The sequence below is a fragment of the Microtus ochrogaster genome, chromosome 5 (genome assembly GCF_000317375.1).
Source record: "Microtus ochrogaster isolate Prairie Vole_2 chromosome 5, MicOch1.0, whole genome shotgun sequence".
Classification (NCBI taxonomy): domain Eukaryota; kingdom Metazoa; phylum Chordata; class Mammalia; order Rodentia; family Cricetidae; genus Microtus; species Microtus ochrogaster.
The window spans coordinates 63747140-63769474 of record NC_022012.1 but is presented as its reverse complement, the minus strand read 5'-3'; the positions used below and the strand labels follow the sequence as shown (position 1 = coordinate 63769474).

Sequence of the window (22335 nt, the reverse complement as noted above, 5' to 3'; positions counted from 1 at the left end):
TCCCCTTAATGAAAAACCTCTCCTACTTGATTTTGTAGCCACGTAAGCCCCCAAATTACATACCATTTTCCCTTTCCAATCCTTTCACTTTCTCATTCACCTCTCAACCAATTGCATTTAGATTTCTGAAAGTCCATTTATTTTTCTATCATCCATTGATAGCTTCATTTCCCAAGGAGCTTAGGGACATGCTTTCTTTCTTCCTGTTTTCCTTAGTATTTTATATTAGTGAACTCTCTGTTTCATGTGTGAAAACTTCCAAGTTAAGTGATCGTTGATTTCTTGACGTTGCTATTGTGAACTACGAAAAGTATGGGCACCTTGAAACAACAAGAGTTTATGCCCTTTCAGTCAAAGGATTGGCACAGTGGTAGAGCTCTTAGCTAGCAGGCATGAGGTCCTAAGTTCAGGAAAAAATGTCAAATAAAAACAGGGAGACTGAGTGACAGGTTTATTTTAGACTGTTCATAGGAAATTATTGGACTTTTCTACTACTCCCGGTGATAAAAGTTCTTGGTAGAGAAATTTTATACTTCAAAGGAATTCACACCTAATTTTGTGTTGACTTAGAGAGGGTTTATTTTAAGTTACAATCATGAATGGAATCACATGAATGAAATCACAGAATGGCTGCCATTGTATTCATTGATAAAATATTCTATTATCCTGAAGCAAATTTCATTGCCTAAAGGCAATGTAAAAGTTTTTCTACGAAGAGCCAAAGGAGAAATAAAAGAAATTCTAAGAAAAAAGTAGTTTTGTTCGAGAATAGGAAAACATGTTGACACCTATGAAATTAGTTGAATATCCATAACTTCAGAGGTAAACTAGAATATAGGGAATTTTGAAACCACGATTTTTTTTGTAGATTTGTCTTCTAGGGCATTACAGTTTGTGTCAGTGAAATGCAGACACTTAGAGCTTGCACAAGTCCCATGCTATGATTCCTCCTAAACATCAAATCTATAGTTATTACTGATACTGAATATGTTAGAAAGATTTGTGAATTGATCTTGGATGGTACTTTTTCTTTTATGAAAAGATGATCTCATACAGTTTTAAAATAATAGAAAATATCACCTAAATGTCTACCTACAGAACATTATTAATTTAACCTATTAAAATCACCCCCTTTGAGGGCTCTGGGGAGATATCTCTGCTGGTAGAGTGTTTACCACGTAAGCTTGAATACTCGAGTTTGGATCCCCACAGCCATGGTAAAAAATAAAAATAAAAAGCTGGGTGTGGTGATGCAAACTGCAGTCCCAGGGCTGAGGGGCAGAGGCAGGAGCATCTCTGGACCATCGTAGCTGACCTCTTAGAATCGATGCTCTCTAGGCCCAGTGACAGACTCCATCTCAGAAAATAAAGAGGAGCGTGATTGAGGAAGGTACGTGATGTCAAGTTTTGGTCTCCAAATGTACGCACATGCACTTACATGGACACGTGTACATAAACATGTGCATACAGAGATACACTCTAAACACAAAGCTACTTATTTTTATCTATTGTTTTCCAAGAGCTTCAATGGCTGGAGCTATCAGCTTTGTAGAAATGACTGGGACACTAAATCATATTTCAGAAGAGAGCCGTCTTGAAAGCTGTGCAATCCTTGAGTCTTTTCCAAGACACAGTGACTCTTGTTTAACCAATAAGCAGTGTGGTTTGTTAAAAAGATTACAGCTTCAGAGACTCGTATCAAATGGCTCAAAACTAAGGGCAATCCTAATTTTCTCAGATTTTGCTTATTCTATATATCTGATGGCCTTCTTGAGTTAGGAAAGGCAAAGATTTGATTGACATTGTCTAATGAGAATGGATAAAGGGGGTCCTGAAAATTCAAGTGGCACCGTGTGGTGCTGCTCATCAGAAGTCTGTAATATGCCAAATCACTTCCTGCGTCATTTCTCAGTGTTTGCAGCCTTTATCTGCTAAGCGTGCTGAGTATGTATAGTGTAATATTAGCTAATTAGATGATTTGATTGTCATATCCACTGAATTTAATTTCTCTGGTTACTGAGCGAATGACATAGATCAAGTAAAATTGAAGAAGTGAAATAATTGACTTAGAGTTTCACTTTCATGTTTGTTAAAAATACAATTTTTGAGTTTTCTATGTATGACTTATACAAATTTTTGTCTGTATTTTTGAGACACCTCTGAAGTGGCATTATACAACCTGTTACTGCACAGCTTTACTTTTATCTTTATAGACTGTGCTCTACAAAAGACGTGGAAGAGTAGAAAAATCCATTTAAAAATGGTACTAGTGGTTTTTGCTGTTGTTGTTGATTCCCTTTTACTTTATGTTGGCAGAGTTTTGGTGTTTTACAACTGATTCATCTGAGCCCCGATTTCATTAATAAGATGAAATGCCAGGAGCAGGCACGTTTAGCTCACTGTGTGATGGTGGTAGGGAAAGAACATATGAAACCATTCTCTACAATCCAAAAAACATATGCTCATAACTTAATAGCACAATCAAGATTCAGGATCTCTTCACAGATGTTAATTGTCACACCGTCCTGATTGTTCTAGTTCCTCTGTGCATCTCTTCAGTGCCATGATGGTTGCAAGGGAATGCTGACTCACCAAGGAAGTGACAGCGTACCACTGTGGGCCGTGCCTCCCCACTCACGAGACTCACCTCTTCATAAAGTGGCACACTTAGTGACTCCTTCTGGACTTCATTACCCATAAAACTATTATATTAAAAATTTAAGGTATAAGACAATTATCCCTAAACCAGATGCTGACATATCTCCTGCCCGGGCTCCTCCGAGAGTCTGCACTCATCCAAATTGGAGCAGCTACTTTCGTTTCTGTCTCAATTCATTTTAATAATTTTCTTTTTTTTTTTAAGGGGTACTAACAGATGTTGGTTGGAGGGAGCCTTGATGACCAGGGAACAAATTAAGACCATTAAGTTAGCATGAAATGACAATGAGAAACAGAAAAATAGAAATTACTTTCAGATATTCCTAATAGGTCCCAGGTTTGGGTTGGGAGGTGGCAGTGTCTTACTGTTCATCATTGTGCATCCTCTGCTCCCTCGTTCTTTAACTCCTGTTACTTTTAAAGTGCCTTTAAAATGTTTTCACGTTCATAGGAGAAATTCTGGGCTTCATTCAAAGCTTTCATTTATTTCTCATTCCCTTCTCCTTAGGGATGCCGAGCTTTTCCTGCTGGACTCAAGGAAGGCGCAAGCTTTGGACGTGGGCTGGCTTGTCTTCGATATCACTGTGACCAGCAACCACTGGGTGATTAACCCACAGAACAATTTGGGTTTACAGCTCTGTGCAGAGACGGGAGATGGTAAGTCCTGACCTAAATGTTTACAATGGCCTTGCTTAGACCCATGCCTTTTTGTGTTATTTAATCAATGCTTTATACCTACGCATAAGGCAATATACTCTTTAGGATAATGCCAAATGTTGATAAATCAACCCATGGAGCTGTACTTATTCTCTATACATGAATTGACTGGATTTGGGCACCAGTGGGGGCGTGGTAAACAATAGACACAACTTCTGCTCTAAGGAGATTTTCAGGGTGGTGCTAAAGAAACCAGTGACACTACTGCAGTATAACCAATATGAAGAGTGCTATGGACCTATGGCTTGGTTGTGGTTATGGGGATACATACAATTTCCCCCCGAACATGGTAGGAAAAAAAAGAACTAGCAATTAGTAATACAAGGAAGGAGAAAGGATGGAGTAATCGTCATGAAAAAAAAATGCCCAAAGTCGTGAACATGGTGTGATATTTGGTGACAATTGTGACATTTGCTCTAGTGTCACCTATGGAAGGGGTCATTTTAGGAACCTCAGACAAAATCCTAATTCTTCTGTGCACATGTGTTCACCAAGAACCTACTTACTATGCCTGTGTACTTTGATGCTGGAGATAACAATGGCAGTAAGCGTATACAGAAAAGGCTTCCTGAAGTTTGCCTTGAGTAAGACCCAAAGTGGTGATCACTTTGTCATGATGGTGATGTCACTGAGTCTGCCATGGTGTAGAGAATAATACAGTGAGTGGAAATAAGCTATAATCCTCAAGATAAGGAAGATACGATTAGTGGTAAAAGTTATAGGGATGGGCATTTCAGACAAAAGGGTCAGACTCTGTAGACTGTATAGCAAGAACCTTGGCCCTATCAGATAAGGACAGAGATGCCTAAGCCAGTTCTTTTCAGAGCCTTGTTAGCCCTTGATCACATAGAGTTCAAACATTGTCATTCAAATCTAAGCTCACTCAAAATTATATTTGTCATGATAGGACGGTAGAAGCTAATTAATTGTATGTTAGGCTTGCTTTGCAATTTTTAAACATTTAAAAATACCCTCTGTGACTATCCATTTTCTCAAGCTCTATATCCTTCTAACATTACACTTAGGTTCAGAGAGCATGGATTTAAAGGTTATTTGATCAGAAGATGTTCTTATTTAAGTTCCACTGCCTTTGCTTTTTCCCAGAATCAGGCATCGCATCTAGAATGTAATCTATTTAGTTCTCCTGCTGTAGTAGACTGTTGCCTTAATGGACTCCACACTTACACCCAATTAGGGTCTGTCTCGGTCTCTTTCAAAGAAAGTAATAGCTGTATGTATTAAGATTTCCTGGTGATTCTGATTCACTGATAGTCAGCCAGCTTTATAGCCTGTTTGTGACATCCTAAACAATGCTCTGACTCCAAGGGTTGTGTGTGGAACGAGGTTGATAGCCGCAAATTAGATATGTCACAAGGTTAATCAGGCAAATGCTTCATGTGCCTTCAGATCTTGATCTAAGAAAGTAGTTCCTACCAAAAGTGTTATTGGATAAAGCCTTGGACTCGTCTGACTCCAAATGAAAACTTTTCCACAGATTTTCATTTGTGATACCAAAATTAAAAATTTTGTAAGCAATTCAATTATGTTGGACGGTAGGATGTTTTCTAATTATGGATTTTAAATTATTGTTGAAAACCCTCAAGTTTAAGCATTATAAATGTAAGCCAAGGAAAAGGATATGTTTAGGTGAGTTTCCAATAATTCTCACAGCCTTAGAGTACTGAACACTTATGGTCAGAAATGTGACTGGGAAATCAGCATTGTGGGGGTGGAGCTCATTGTTTCCTCCTTGGTATGTGGCCCAAAGGAGAGAAATTAAATTAGTGGTGTGTACTTACCCAAGTGTTCTCCCAGGGGATATGCCTGAAATGTCTAACTAAACAAATTGAGAAATCTATGAAACATGATCAGCCTGTTTGTTTTCTTTTAATTTCCACTCCTTCTCTTACCACACATGCATTTTCTGAAGTTTTGCTTTTTTTTTCATTCTTTGCCTCTATTGCTTTTCTATTTATTTCACTATTTATACAATTTAATTTCTGCTCTACTGTCGATTTCTTTTCTCTCTAAGAACTTTATATATATTGTGTTTCTACTTGCCCATATTTATTTCTCTTATGCTTCACAAGTAATTATGCCTTCAAGAATTATTATATTATTTATCGTTTTGAGCCTAAAATAAACTAGCATTAAAGTCTTTCAAATACTTCAAATTTTTAGAATTTGAGTGTTAATTTGGAGCCTACCTTTTGATAGTTTTCCTTGTCTCAATAGAAGTCCAATGTGAAGAATATTAAAATAGTTAAATGTGACAGGCTCTCTGGTTTTTCATGCATAAATAATCTTTAAGACTTTTTTAAAAAAATAAAATAATAAAGACCAGAAAGGAAATACTTATTCAATATGCTCACACTGGTAAGAGGTTCAAAGACATTTTGTGATCCTTGCCCATCCAAGTCTATCTCCAGGGTCTTGACATGAGGATAAGGTTTAAATAGGAAGCGAGGGATACATACACTTAACAAAGAGTGACCACCAGGTATGGTGACTCTTCCAGCACTGTCTCAGGACCAAGCGTTTTCTTTGAGGTTAGTCTCTATTCCAACATCATCTGGCAAGTTCTTTATTTGGCTGCCAGCAGGGCTTTGGCACTTTTCTCTTTCAGCAGAAGAATTTTGAGAAATTCTCATTTCTTGGGGTTTATTCTTTCAATGGTATAAATGAGGGGAGAATAATGATCTCTTTACCATATTAACCTCCTAATCCCAAACAGGCTAGATATATTTTCCCAGTCTTGGGTAAAATATGTATAATGCTTGAGGCTCAGCAGTTAAAAAGCACTTGTTGCTCTTGCAGAGAACCTGGGTTCATTTGCCTTCACCCACATGACAGCTTACAATAGTCTGTAACTCCAGTTTTGGGGCTGTTGACCTCTTCTGGCCCCCATGTGTACTTCATGCATGTGGTACATGGACCTATGTGCAAACAAGCCACCCATACATATAAAAGTAAAATAAGTCTTTAGAGAAACATGCCTCTGTTTGAAACAAATATTACAGGCAGAATATATGTAAGAGTTAATGTTAGAACATATTCAGTTAGCAGCAGGTTACCCTGTATAAGAGCTATTTCTGCACAAGCCCTTGGCAGCTCCATCTTGTTAGTGTGACACAGAGTCTCACAGTGAAGCCTAGGTGTTCTTTAAACATGATCCTGCTTCAAGTTTCCAAGTGCTGAGATTGTAGGTAAGCACTGTCATGCTTAGGATGACTGTGGTTCAGTTCTGGCAACTTCCTTTCTTGCCTCTGACCAGGATTCACAAAAACAACAGATTAGCTATCTAGTTGCTCCTTTTTTTATGGTCCCTCATCACTGGGACCAGATTTGATTTTAACCAGAAGTGGAGTATGTATGGCTTTGGAAGACTGAGGATGCTCCTGGTAAATTAGTTTTATTAACTGCGGTCTCATAGCAAATATATATGTGACATTATTTTCCTATAAATAGAAATAACCAGATGTTGCAGCTCTTTACAGTCTTACTCATTCCCAATGATGGTGTATGTTCTCAGAGTTCTCAATTAAATTTTATTTATCCTTTCCTGTAAAGAAAAATGGCAAGCAGAACATTACTTCAGAGCCAACAGACCATCATTTATTTGCAATATTACATTATGAATGTACTTTTTAAGCAAAATATTTTGTTTTGTTGAGGCATGGCCTTATGTATCCCAGGCTGACCTCAAGTATATTAGGTGGCCAAGGAAACATTCATTGTCTTATCCGCCTGCCTCCACCTCTGAAGTGTTGGGATTAAGATAAGTGCCTCTATCCCAGGTATATGTGGTGGTGGGATAGAATTCAGGCTTTCTGCATGTAGACAACCATTCTATCATTGATTTGCATCTACACACCCAGCTTTGGGGTAGGATCTCAAGAAACAGGTGAGGAGAGAGAGAGACAGAGAGAGAGAGACAGAGAGAGAGAGACAGAGAGACAGAGAGACAGAGAGACAGAGAGACAGAGAGAGAGACACAAATAAACAGAGAATTTTGGTGGTGCGAGGAGTGGCAGTGGGGAGTGGAAGGAACTGGAAGAGTGATTTATTCCTGGGCAAGGAAACAATGTCCGCAAATATAGAGCGTGGCAATGGTGTGTTCTCTCGGGAATGTTAACCATCTAGACCTGGGTAGAACAACTTTTATGCACAAAATTGGTTGCAGATGCTATTAAAAAGGTGAACAAAGTTGTAGAAGGGGCATGGTGTCTACATCAAGTAGAGTCTACTCTTGTGACTAGATCATGGGTCATAAGAAAGTATAGTTATCACGTTTATCAGTCAAAGGAACCAATTTGGATTGCGTGTTTGAGTGACTATCCGTTTCATAGTGTCAGAAATTGTGCATCTCTCTTACAGTTGTATCTACCATGCTTGGCACAACGGACACATGTATTAAAAAAAACCCTTATGCCACAATTAATGATCTGACTTCCCAAGACCTGCGTGGTAGAAGGACTGAATTGATTCCTGCAAGCTGTCCTCTAACCTCCATGAATATTCCGGAATAAACATATGCACGTGCACACAAAACTAAAGGAATAAAATGCAATAAACTATACTCACAAAACCTACTTTGAAAGTTAAATAAGGCTGTTGTGGCCCACATGTCAACAAGAGTGAGCCCCAGTCTAGTTGAATAGCTTCAATCATAAAATGAGGAGAAAATCAGTGAGATACACTCTTGGATTTTATTTTCGCTCTCCTGTAAAGAAAAATGGTCTAAATATATTTTAGAAATCAAAAGGCTATTGAAATAAAAAAGCAGCATTGTGACTCAGAGAACCTGTGGAAACTATGCCTGTTTGTGAAATAATCTGCTTAGAAATTTGACACATGAACTGCAATGGATCCATCATGAGAGTTTAAGGATATTTTGTTGAAAAATTTTCATGCTTAACAGATGATTTTTGGAGCCTCATGTGCTTGTTTCCACAAAACAAAGCAAATATTTCAAACATATCTCCTTTTTTTTCTTGCAAAATCCAGAGACTCTCAGACAAATTATTTTATACAGAGTACAAACGAAATCATTGTCAAAGTTGTCCAGCATTCTTTCATTGACGCCTACTAGTTTCTGTGGTACAAATAAATGTTATTTTTAAATACTAAACTGGCTTAGATCTATAATGTAAGACCTCCACTCTCCTGAACAATTCTAATATATATATATGTATATATATATTTACACATATGTACATAGTTCATTAGATGGTAATTTTAATCCCACTTTTAAGACTTGGGTCTCCCTCCAACACTCCAACATGATAATTTTCCACTGTTTGGTACTTTGTGTATTTAAACCCTCCAAGCAAATTAATTCCTTCTTTTTAAAACACAGATTTATAGAATAATTTAAGGATGGAAAAACAAAGATAGTGTTTTGGGGTTCATTAGAATGTTGGTTTAAAAGCCCTGTTTACAGACATTTTGTATTTGGCAATACTCAGGTTGAATTTTGCCAATGACTTTTTCCTTTTTTTATTCAAACCTGCTTGTGTGTCAAGGAAAATCCAACCCATATGTTTCTGATTCATTTGTATTCAAGTCATCAAAATGTTGCTTAGTTAGTTTACTGTTTAATGTCCCCAAACAATATAGCATTCTTTTAAAATTTAGCCTGTAAAGTCCATTTGCCTTTGAAGAAAGTCATGGGTCTATTATCCATTATGTGAAGGTAAAACTTTGGGTTTAGGGTAGAAGTAGGGTTTACAAACTCCACTAAATTTTGAACCCCAATCAAGAAAAGTCTCCTGAAGTATTGACCAAAATTAAATTCCATTGTAGTTGATGCAAGTCAAAGACAGAAATTTAGTTATAGCTTATAGATGAATTAGAATATGAACTTCTGACATGTAATTTAAATGAGGTGAAAATTGAATAGTAGAAGTCCTCTAGATAAGTTGGGTCCCTAGGAAGAAATTAGGAAAATAGATGCTTTAGTTTGGATTTACATTGCTGTGATAAACACCATGACAAAAAGTGACTTGGGGAGAAAAGCGTTTATTTTAGCTTCTGATTCTACATCACAGTCCATCACTGGGGGACGTCAGGGCAGGAACCTGGGTGCTGGAATGATGCAGAGGTCATGGAGGAGTACTGCTTACTGGCTTTCTCCTCATGGCTCTTTCAGCCTGCTTCCTTATACATTCCAGGACCACTTACTTGCCCAGGATGTGGTACCACTCATATCGGCCTGGTCCTCCCACAGCAATCATCAGTCAAGAAAATGACCCACAGGCTTGCCTGCAGGCCATGTGGTGGGGAATTTTTCTCAGTTGAGGTCCCCTCTTCCCAAATGCCTCTGGGTTGTGTCAAATTAACAAAATACTAGCCGGCACAACTGACCCCTTGACAACTTTCACAAAACATGTAGTTCTTCAACTACCCCCTTTCCTTCCTCACTTGTCCTCAAGAAAGTATGTTAATATTAATACTGCAATATAAAACATTATCTCAAATTTTAAAAGCCACTCAGCATTTAAAATTTCAAGCGCTTCGAAAGGTCATTCTCTTGAAAATATACACAGTCTCCCTGAAATGCCAAAGTTCTTCTAAAATTACGAAGTCTCTTTTCAAAGCTCAAAGCCAACTGTGGGCTCCTGTCAAACCAAAGTAACAAGTTAAATACTTTATTATTTCAAGAGGGAAGAACCAAGGCACAACCATAATCGAATAAAAGCAAAACCACACTTTGAAAAGATTTCAGCGCTGAGGTCTGGGACCCTCTCACAGTCCCGGAACCCCAAAGACTCCACTTCTCCAGCCCACAGCTTGCATCACATCGCAGCCCGCCTGACAGGCTCAGGGCGGCTTCCCTCCATGGCTGCTGCCGACCTTGGAGTTCATCCCATGGTACTGGAATCTTTAATATGCTGGGGTATCTGCTACAAGTAGACTGCACCTCACCGATAGCCCTTTCATGGGTTCTCTTCAGGCACCCCGACTCTGTTTTCCCTGACTCCTTCAACTCGGGCTTTTATTGCAAGTAAGACTGCGTGTTTGACAATGGCCTCTTTCAGTGCCAAGCCTCAGTGGCTTTCCACGAACCTTTCATGCCTTCAAAATGAGAACTACCTCAGAGATTCTAATACATTGCTAAGTTCGGTTGCTAGCCCGAGGTATTGCCTTGGTCTCTTTGGAGCACAGCTTCTGTGTGCTGACTCGGAGGAAAACACTTCCCAGAAGGTTTATGTTCAATTATGTTGGTCTTTTCTTAAGCACAGCTGATTCTTAGCCCCAGCTGTCCGGTATCAATTTTCCCAGCAAAGCAAAGGCTTCACTTTAGTGGTTCTTAATTCAAAATATCATATAAATGGCCCTGAGAGTCTTTAAGGGACTCTTAAATGTCCCTCTGATACTTTCCCAGTCAGTCCTCCATCGGCTGTACTGCTCCCAGAATAATCTAAGTTCCCACAACAGCCCATTAAGCTCTGAGCACTCAATGGTTTTTCTAGACCTAAATTCCAAATTCATTCCATGATCTTTCCCAAACAGAAGGTGAGGCCTGTCACAGGACTAGCACACTCCTGGTACCAATTTCTGTCTTAGTTGGGGTTTTTATTGCTCTGATAAAACACCATGACCAGAAACAACTTGGGGAGAAGAGAGTTGATTTCAGCTCACAGTACCACAGTACAGTTCTTCACTGAGGGGAAGCCAGGGGAGGGATCTGGATGCAGGAGTTGATCCAGAGTCCGTGAAGGAGAGCTGCATACTGGCTTGTTCCTGAGGCTTACCCAACTTGATTTGTTTTGCACCCAATAGCACCAGTCCCGGGGTGAGCTGAACCCTCTCGCCTCAATCATCGAACAGGAAAAATGCTTCAAAGTTTGCCCGCATGCCTGTCTGGTGGGGGATTTTCTCAGCCGAGGCTCCCTCTTCCTAAACGACTCTAGCTTGTGTCAACTTGAAAGAACACCAGCCACCATAATAAGATTAATATATTAACTCTGATCAAACATTTACAATTTTAGTCATAACAGCAGTGAAATGAATGTAATAGGGATCGTCGAAAGAAGTGTGGCGCTACCTTAGATGGAATCGCCTGGCACCCAGGAGAGTAGGGATAAAAGTCTTTTGTTCTCCCTTGGGATGGAGGTACTCTGACTGGTGCAACTTTATCATAGGGAAAGCTCTCTCAGGACAGTGGTAGAAAAGATGATTTAAATGTGTCTCTTCAATAAATTCTTAAGAGATGGCTAGTTCATAGAGGAGAGGTACCACTCTGAAGGTAAGTTAGGGGCACACTGGTAGGTAGGGCTTTGTTTTGCTTGTTCTTGGTTTTCACTAAGTGTGTTCTCCATCACTCTGGCTGTCTTACTGGTAAGACACTTTTATATATGGTTCAACCAAGGATACGAAAGCAATGGAAATCAACACCCTGAGTCATGGGGCATTGTCAACTTGTGCTTACATTGTTTGAAATTTATAGGCAATAAAATATCATTGTATTAAATCCTGATGTGGTAGTTTTTCTGAGTGCCAACATTTTTTTTTTCTTGGAAAGAGTAAATTATTTTGGGGCAACTAATTGTATCAGAAAGATAAGGGAGGTAAGATCCTTATCTCTCAAAAGGATACAACACACACACACACGCACACATACACATGTACAGACACACATATACACAAATGCATATACACACATACATCTGTGTACACACACATGTACATACATACACACATGTACACATGACTGATTTATGAAAGGCTGACTTACTTTAACATTGCAGACATTTTCTAATCCAAAGATGCCTCGATATAAATTAATATTTGAGATTCTGATTATGCATTAGTAAACCTTAAACATTGAAACCACTTCTTAAATGGTTCACAAATTCCTCACCAGCTTTGCTCATGAGCAAGTACTAATGGTTCCTAATGTATGTAGTGCTGTTAGTTTTAGAAAGTTGTGGCGCATCACCATTATATAATGATATTTCCCATAAAACAATCAGAAAATCCCTGAGCATGGTAGCACAAGCCTTTAATCTCAGTAGTTGGTAGGCAGAGGCAGGCAGACCTCTGTGAGGTAGAAGGCCAACTTGATCTACACGGCAAGTTCCAAATCATCCAGGGTTACATTTTCCCTTCAAAAATGAAGAGCTTTCATAACTAATTGGAAGAACTTTAGAGGAGTCCCTGCTAGTCAGGGCAGCTACTGTTATGCGTTTTTCTGTTTAGCTGGTAGCCCAGGCTGGCCCATTTATCTGCTTCTCAGATATTATCACTTTTTTTTTGTTTATCGGTTCACAAAAGTTTTCTTTATTCTATTTTCATAGTACAAAGAATTTGTGCCCCTGTTTTCCACCAAGATTATTGTGAAAACTTAAAAAAAGTCTTTAGGTTTCAGACAACGAAGTTGAAGTATTTTAAAACTTCTATTGCCCAGGCTTTTCTTCTCTTCTTCTCTAGTCCCTAACTTCTGAGTTTTATTTTTTTATTTCTGGAATTTCAGAACTATTATGATGATGCTAATAAGGGCTAATAATTTACTTTTTCTATAACTTTGAGAGATTTAAAAATATTATATTCTTCCTAAATGTAGAATATTTTAACATGCCAATAAATTACGTCCCCAACATTGCATAGTCCTATGTCCCATAAATATATCCTATTAACATCAGAATTTCCAAAAATCATGACGACTTTTGATATGTAGCATATTTATAATTGGAAACATATATGGCAGCATTTAATGGTTAAACTTTGATCTAAAGGTTAATACCTTAAACTAATATGCAAATTACCAAATTTACATTCTAAAGTTTGGTTTGTATGAGTGAAGATTGATTCTTATGCACTATCTAAGTTTAGCATACTGAATCTATTTTTTTCTGAATCTGTTCTTTTTAAATAGAAATTTCTGGTTAAGACAGATAGCCGTGTAAGTCCTCTGTGTTGCCAAATGGCTATTGATCTGTTTCAAGGGTAAGAGGATCTATGTGACTGATTAATCTGAATATTATCTGACAGAGTTAGTAAGTAGCAGAAGAAATTATAGACCAAGGGTGATGTTTTCCTTTTGTCGCTATTGTTTGGAATGCAGTATCTCACTATTATTTATCCAAGTTCAAAAAGTTGAATTATGTGTACTAAAGGATTTTAGAAAACATTTAAAGATTTAATAGTGTTCCTTTCCATTATCTGAACCTTATCTTAGAAAGCAATTAAGTCATTTTTTTTATAAGCCTATATGACCCTCTTTTGGTAAATTTATGGTAATGAAATGACTGTTGGTTTTAAATAAATAGCGAGTCTCCAAATCCCAAGACTGACAAGAACCACACATGTTGTTCACTGTTCCAGGTGGAAAGGGAACACACACTGCCATGCTTTGTTCTAGATGAATATGCCCTCTGTGTATTGTTTAGCACTGAGGATAATTAGAGCATGAGTTTCCAATGAGTGTATAAGAATAAATGAAGTGGCAAGTTGAAAAAGGTTTATCTTCAAATACTCTAAGAAATAGAATGCATAAATAAAAGTAGATAATTTTGTTATAGTCCGGACACTAAATTAATGTGTAAAACAAGCAGATTTTAAGACCCAAATACAAAAATATAATGCCTGCCAATGACAGCTAATGGCCATGGGAGTGTTCTGTGATGTCACGAACTATGTGTTACCGGAAGCATTTTCCATTTAGTTGACCTTTGGTCTAGAGATTGCTGTATTGTGGAATATCACCACTCGTGAACTTTTGAAAACATAACTGATAACAATAAACCAACCGCAACCTGAGTGCCTGCTCACACTCTGAACATCATGCAATCTAAGTACTGTAGACAGAGAGAGCGCAGTGCACAGACACCTCACATCTGAAGTAAGCCACAATATGCCTGCAACTCAAAACATGTTCCTGGTATAAGTCAGAGAGAGGGGCATTGTGGGGACAAGGAAAGTGAGAAAGGTCACACATCTTTTCTTGTATGTGTAAAGGAGAAACGCCACGCATACGTACATTCTCAAGTAGTCACGTATGAGAGACCACAAGACTTTTTGTAACTGAAAGTCTATGCTTGTTAACGTTTCCAGAGAACCCTTACCACATTCACCAGCTTACTATTCTGTTTTCCCGTAAGACCCTCAGAAAGCTTTCATTAACAAAATTAAACATGAAATTCAATCTAAAAATTTCCACATTTCAGAGTGATTTCTGTTTCTGTCATGCTTAGATATAATTTAAAAAGCATTAAAGCAGAACCTATCACAATGTGTTAATTCTGAGAACAGCTTTTTGTTTGAATAAAGGCCCTAGATATTTAAAAGGAAGTTAAAGAATACAAATACACAGGTCATTTTAGTATTAATATTTGTAAAATCATCCATTGAGAAAAAAATTCATGCACATTCAGGGTAAAAAACGGCAAGATTTCTGCTCAAAAATAAATATGAATAGGCTTTCCTTTGTGGTTTGGAGTCAGTATTTGTTAACCTTCAAAGCCATGTAAGTTGTGTTCCAAGGGTTTGGTAAGTGGAATACCATTTTAGAGGGCCTCACAAAACATAGATTTCTTGTTTTTTGTCTCAACTGCCTTCTGCCCATGGACAGAACCTCAGTATGCCTTTCATGACTGAAGTAAATAAACATGAAGATTAGTGTTAAATTTATGTAACATTTATTATAATAAACTATACATGCTATATTTTTGAGCTCATTCTATCAAAACATATTTTATTTCTATATAAATTCATACTTTCATATGTTCTCATCCTGAGCATAGCTTATACTGACATCAACTGTTCTTCTATGCTAAGATTCTATATCCCTTGAATCCCACAATGTAAATAAAGGTTTTGTATTCCAGAAATACTTCATTAAAATTATTACATTAATTTATTTCTTTTGTCTGTGTGGGTGGTGTCCAGGTAGCATGCATGCCACTTTGCAAGTGTGGAGGTCAGAGAAAAACTTGCAGGAATCTGTTCTCTCTTTCCACTGTGTGGGCCCCAGATTAAACTCAGGTCATCATGTTTGACAGCAAGCATCTTCACCCATCGATCATCTTGACAGCCCCTTAATTCATTTAAAATAAACATTTAAATAACTCTTTTGGGGGGTGGTTAGGTGAAATCATGTCAATGATATTAATTAAAACTTACCATTTGCAGGGAGCTTACTAATAGCTAATGAGCATCTTGGTGAGCTTTAAAACCAGGTCTTTTAAAAATTACTCTTCTTATTTCATTCTGTACATGAAGATACTTAGTCATAGGAATAGTAAGAAACTTGTCCATCAACCAAGACCATTTCAGAGTCAGACTATTACATTTTAAGTCTTGTTCTTTATAGTATCATTGTATGAAGTCCAAACTGAATAAAAGTCCATTTTTCTAATTTTCTAATGAAACAATGGTATTGAAACAACCATTATAGGAGAGTAATGAATTTCATTGAGCTCTACAGGAGACTCCCTCTGAGTTTTTATACTTTCCCCCTGAAACTCAATTATGATTTGGCCCCGGCAAAATGACAACGTTTCTGCCATGTTTTCTTTTTCAAAATTAAACTACTTCAATATTTCTTTCAGTTCCTTATATCATTGTGATTTTCTAAATTCATAAATTAGAAGAAAAAGTATTTTTCTTCTGTCAGTCATTGACTCCAACATTAAATATAGCCAAATTTGACTTGTTATGAATCTGATAATGAGCCTCTCTTTCTTTTATTTCCATGTTGATGAATAGTGCTTTTGATTGATTTCTTTTTTTAATTCAAAGTTTCATTTTTTGAGTATTTCATGCATGAGTGCTATATTTACATCACTTTCATTCCTACTTCTCCATGCTACAACTCCTTCATCCATTTTTCAAATTATTCATTAACTACTACATACATACATGCACACACACACACACACCACACAATATATACACACTCAAATAGCAACTGTAGTATTGTTTATACATACATGTCTATAGAGTTGACTACTTGGGATTGGGTAACTTATCAGGGTACATACTTGAAGAAAACTGGGTTTTCCTCTCTCAACAGCCATTGAATGCCTTGAGCTTATCTAGGATGGATTTTGTGACATTTACCCTGGCCTTGTTGCCATGTTTTCTGGTGTTACTGTCATGTAGATCTTGTTTAGACAGTTAAATTGTGATTTCATGGGTGCAGCATACATGTTACATATCCTTGTAGTTGGAATCCTGATTCTTGGGATTTTACAATCTTTCTGTTCCTTCTTCTATGACTTTTCTGAGTCTTAGGTGTAGGGGTTGGTTTGTAGATGTATCATTTGGTGCATCCCACGGTGCATTTTGGACAGTTGTGAATCTTTGTAAGAGCCTCCATATGCTGCAAAAGAGGTTCAAGAGACTCCTCAAATATAGAATATGGCCATTGCCTTTGCTTGCCTTCATGAACTTGCAGATAAGACCTTGTTGCCGAAGACACCACACACTTCAGAAACAGTTTGGCAGAATGGAGCTGAACAGACTTGGAAATTTCCTTTCTGAGAATTAGTTCTCTGAGTGTTAGTATCAGAAGCTATGCTATGCAAGCTGATAAAGTAGAAAAATAACCAATAGTCCCATCCAGATATAAAGCCTAGAAACCACAAAAGTGACTGGACTGGCAAGATGCCCCCAATGGTGCAGTAGTGGCACTTTTGTCTTGGGAACAACCAACTGTAGTCTGTTTGGACTTGGTCTACTATTCAGACTACTGAAATACAAGGTTTTCAGAAAAGCAATTCTGCTTTGGGAATAAAAATATCTAAGAAAACAGGATGAGAGACGACCAAATGTAGGCTTGAAAAAGCAACATATTAGAATTTTTTTCTCCAAAAACGTTGAGAAGAAAATTCTGTCAATAGTGCCTGTTATTTGTTGGGTATTTTTAGTCCCAAAGCAGAATTGCTTATCTGAAAACCTTGTAGTCTGAGAAAGATAATTAAAAATATAGTCATGATCCTAATTTTTAAAACTCTTTTTTGTTAAATATAATTTTTGTTAACTAATACTTATAAATATATTATATTTGTACTTTTTTTATTCATGGATAATTATTTCTTTTTTCCTTTGACTTTATGAGACAGGGTTTATCTGTAGCTTTGGAGACTGTTATGGAACTAGCTTTTGTAGACCAGGCTGGCCCGAACTCACAGGGATCCTCCTGCCTCTTCCTCCCAAGTGCTGGGATTAAAGGTGTGTGCCATCACTGCCTGGCTTATGAATAATTATTTCTAAATAAGAACTTGCTTTTTAATTTTTGATATTATAATATAATTACAACATTCTACCTTTCCCTTTTCTCCCTCCCAAACATCCCACTTACCCCTCCCACTCTTCTTCATGGCTTCTTTTATTAGTTGCTATTATATGCATACCGTTTAATGTATATACAAGTATATTTGTAAATATAACCTGCTCAGTTCATAAAATGTTACTTATGTGTATGTTTCTTAAGACTGACCATTTTTCAGCACTGGACAACCATTTGGTGTTTTCTTCTCTGTGGAGGGCCACCTCTCCAGCTCCCAGCACTCCTCAGTTGCCTATAGTTCTTTGTGTAGGGCTGAGGTCTTTAAGGCTTTCCCTGATCTACATTGGCATGTCCATTGGTGTCACCCCTTTTCAGCTGATGTTTAGGCAGTAATGTTGGTGAGATTTTATGGGTGTAGCTTCTCACAGCATATTCCCCAGTCCTTTGGCTCTTACCATCTTTCTGCTCCCTCTTTCACAGTGTTCCCTAAGACTAAGATGGAAAAGTGTTCTTTAGTTGTATTCATCATGAATAGGTGAATATATTTTGGTAGTCTATTAAAAATGTTAAGTTGCTGAGTATGGTAGTACACGCTTGTAATAACAGCATGAAAGGAGGGGCAGGCATTCAAGGCCATTTTCAATTGTATATTGAGGCTAACCTGGACCACATAGATATCATCTAAAAAACAAAACAGCAGAATAAACCAATGAATAAAAATCTCTTGTTATTTTTATTATGTTCATATAATTCAAAGACTAACTTTTTAAATCAATGTCTTTTGTTCTGATTTATAACATATTTATAAGTGCTACATTATAACCTCACTTACTTATCCAGAGTTTAGCAGTACACCTCAAGAGCACACGTGGAAATAGGTTTGAAAAGTAGCAGTTTAAGTATAGATGGTACTTATTACTGGTGAATTGAAAAAAAATCAGTTGAAAGGTACGTTTCACCATTAGAAATTTATTTATCTTATATGTATATGTACTTTTCCTGCATATGTGTCTGGCACCAATGAATGCCTGGTGCCCACTGAGGAAAGAAGAGGTTGTTGGATCCCCCAGAACTGCAGTTACAGTCAGTTGTGAGGTACTATGTGGGTGCTGAGAATTGACTCTGTGTTCTCTGAAAGAGCATCCAGTACTCCTAACCACTGAACCATCTCTCCAGACCATTTCACTGTTTTCAGACCTTCCAGTTAATAAAAATGAATATGAAAGCATCCTGATAAATCTTTGTTTTTACATTTTATTTTCCACAAGTTCAAAAGAGTAGCCATGTAGTAACATCTCGACAAACAATATGTCAAGAATATGTTCGAGTCTTTTTCGTGACCCTATTCTGGGCTCTTCACTATGGCTATACAGAAGTTCCTAGGGGGAAACACTTTTCGCAGGAATGTTATAGCCACAAATACTGCGGAATTCTTATGCAAGATGTCACACAACTGTATTTTCTTTAGTCTTTGCACATGAGTTTAACTTCTTGATGATACCTGTTTTTCCAAAATTAGTTATAAATTAACTGCATTGCTGGCATTGTGTGCTTTACAGATGCCCACTGGGAAGAAAAAAGGAAAAAACCCACCAGCAGTCAGGAGCTCTCAAGTGTAGTGCGCCTGTAGATTCACAAAGTTAAGGGGAAAACTGAAAATAGTGACAAACAAAAAGCCAACCATGACTTTTAATATTTAAATTAAAATAGCATGACTATTAATATTTAGATTAGAGAATGAGGATAGGGAATTCACATAAAATAGCCCACAAAAGGGCATATTATTTTCTCTATAAAGTGATATTTTGGATTTTGAGAAATAAAAACTCGGGGGAATTATCTGCCTTTCCAGGACTGGCTATTTCTGAATTAAAAATGATTTTGTTGACAGCTATGCTACATGTACCCTTGATAGACTGTGAAGATAGACTCTGTTTTCACAAGGAGGGCAGTATTTATATGGAGAGACCCGAGAGAAAAACACTAGTTGTAATACATTCCTGGCACCAAGAGGGAAAACGATATGACTTTTGGGTTGCAAGTATTGTTAAAAATCTTAACTTCTCCCCATCCATAGCCAAGGGCTACTCACAGTTGGTGGCTGTTGGAGCAGGGTTAGCCACTTCATTTTAGGGGTGAAGGGTTAGCCACTTCATTTTAGGGGTGTGTCTGCTGGTAGGATGCCCATGTCCAAGCGGCTGGCATACCATCATATGCATGTGATTAGCACTAATCGGACTCAGCGGGTAAATTAGAATAGTGAATTGCTAATAATCAACTGTAAATCGAGGACATGGAGTTAGAAGGGAGATGGGATGAGATGATTCAGCGGTAGTTGGAGGGGCTGGGAGAAGAGGATGGGTATAATCAAGATACCTTGTATACATGCATAAAGTCTTCAAAGAATAAATTATTTTTTTAGGAAAACAACTATGACTATGCTTTGAGTCTTATTTTAATCATTTTAAAATCTGTAACTATTGCTTTGTGAGGAAGAGATATGGTGATGCTTGTAAGGAAACCGGTAAAATACCTGGCTTCTGTACTGGTCAGCTGCTGCTTTTATTTCAGGGTTAGAAGTGCTAAGCTGACTGAACACAGGAAAGTTGCTAATGAAGGTTTGCAATTGTATTTTAGAGGAATGCTTTCTATCTCTCTATTTTATATGTATGAAGGCAATAAAGAAATGGCCTTTAAATATATTTCTGTTCATGTACTTGTTTGTTCTGGATAAAGCGCCTTGCTGTATAGCTCAGGCTGGCTTCAGACTGAAAACAGGTTACCTGCTTCAACCCTGAATTTGAGATTACAGGAATGCATCACTCTACCTGGCCCCAAATGTCTTAAGGCAATATTTGGGGAGGGGAAATGTGAATACTCATTATACAATATTATATTAGGTATTTGCTGTCAGTGCTCTTTATTTATCCTTCTTTTCTCAGTGTTAAAATGTTTTGTTGATCTATTTTCACGGCTCTAGAAGCAGCTTATCATCATTTATAGAATGTAAAATTAAGGTCAAATCTTTAACGAACTCTACTGTTCTCAGTGAGAAAGAATTCTGGGTAAACAAGTACATAGAAATGCTTACTTCAGACACAATTTTGCCTTCATTGTATTGAGTGAATTTCCAAGACCATTGTTCCCATGTAAACCAAGTGCCAAGTATTAAGCAAATCTTACTGTTGATACATCTGAAAATAAATTTTAATTTAAAAGTGTTTCCGTCTGGATGCCACAACATATAGAGGCTTTAAAACCTTTTTAGGTCCCTGCTAGTCTGTGGCTTACCATAGTTTTATTGACATCTCCTATGCTTTTGAAGAAAAATATTTTCTCAGTGTAATGTTTTTTTTTTTTAGTATAAAAAGTCACATAACTGGAAAAAAGACTAAAAATAATTCATTCTTCTTAGGGTTTTATGAAAAGAATGTTTCTGCTTTCTTAAAATAAATGAGGGCTATAAGACAAAATGCTCGCCGGTCTTTCTGGGGTATGTGACAGATGATGTCTGCAAAGCTCATGGGGCCCCAGGGAATAAGGGCTCTATAAAGAAGAGTGCTATTAAAAACTAAGGGCTTTTGTGTAGATAAACTGTACCGTTTAGTATGAGATCCATATTTCCATCAGATGAAAACTGGGGCCAAGGAAAGAGCACTTGTTGGGTTTACTATGCAGGAGCTGTGCACCCCTCATTTTAGGCTGATGCTCATGGAAGGAGAACACCTGTTTTTCTACCACCTCATCCCTGCCCCCCAGACTGTAAAATATTTGAATCTGCTGAAAGGCTTCTATCCTAGACACAGACCTCTGGCTCTGCTCCTGTGTGCTTCTCAGCCTTTCTGCCCCCAGACCTTCCTGTCTTGGGGTCTCCTGAGCGTTGGTTTTCAAGAACTGTGTTTCCTGCCATGCCCCAGTTACTTGCCAATGTTTCTGCCCACACACATTCATTTCTTTTTCCAGCCCGCATCACATCTCAAAATGAAGGCATCAGATACTCTCCTGCACCATAGTGTGTGGAGAGAGTAGGAAACCTGGTGGATCTGCTTTCACCTTCATGCATCTCTACCCTGCATGTGGCCCAGTCAGAGGAAAGGAGTTTCTTTTAGTACTTTATATTACTTGGAATTGTAACTATTTGTTTTTTAATTAAAAAGTTAATTAGATAAAATTATATCATCTCCACCACCTTCAACCATGTATCCTGTGGTGACTGACTGTATCTTTCCCTGTGTGGATAAGTAGTGTTGACATGAGAAAGGCCATGTTAAGCCCACCAATGTCTCAGACTCTTGAGAATGTCAAGGTCATGTTGGGTAGGAAGCTGGGAAGAGAATGGCAAACCCTTTTCCAGGTCAGACTTGGGTGGGAGTTTGGGGAGAGAATGGAAAGACCTTCCATGAGTTCAAGTACAGATGTTGATGAATGGTTAACTTTTATCTGAGAACAGCACATGCAAAGAATAATGCCCATACAAAAGTATCCCCAGCAGCTTCCGTGTCTCTTGTAACTGTGGGACCATGACTCCCTTAGACTCCTCCTTCACAGAGAGTTAGCTGCCTCACCTCCATCTTCAGCTGTGTAGAGTAAACCTGTCTCCATGTCCAGCTCTATATAAGACATTCAGTGAGTTTCTGGAAACTAGAGCATCTCCTTCAGCATGTGCATGCTCCTGATTCCAGCTGTTCTGTATGTGTATAACATCTCCACCATCATGTACATGC

At 37.8% G+C, this 22335-nt stretch overlaps 1 protein-coding gene across 1 annotated transcript in view; it reads left to right on the top strand.

Annotated features, from left to right (window-relative positions):
- Positions 1-22335, top strand: part of Bmp5 (bone morphogenetic protein 5) — a 120741-nt gene that overhangs the window by 54874 nt on the left and 43532 nt on the right. The window contains exon 3 of the mRNA XM_005347610.2: positions 3167-3315. Within this exon, the coding sequence (XP_005347667.1) occupies positions 3167-3315 (149 nt within the window). The remainder of the gene's footprint in view (positions 1-3166; positions 3316-22335) is intronic.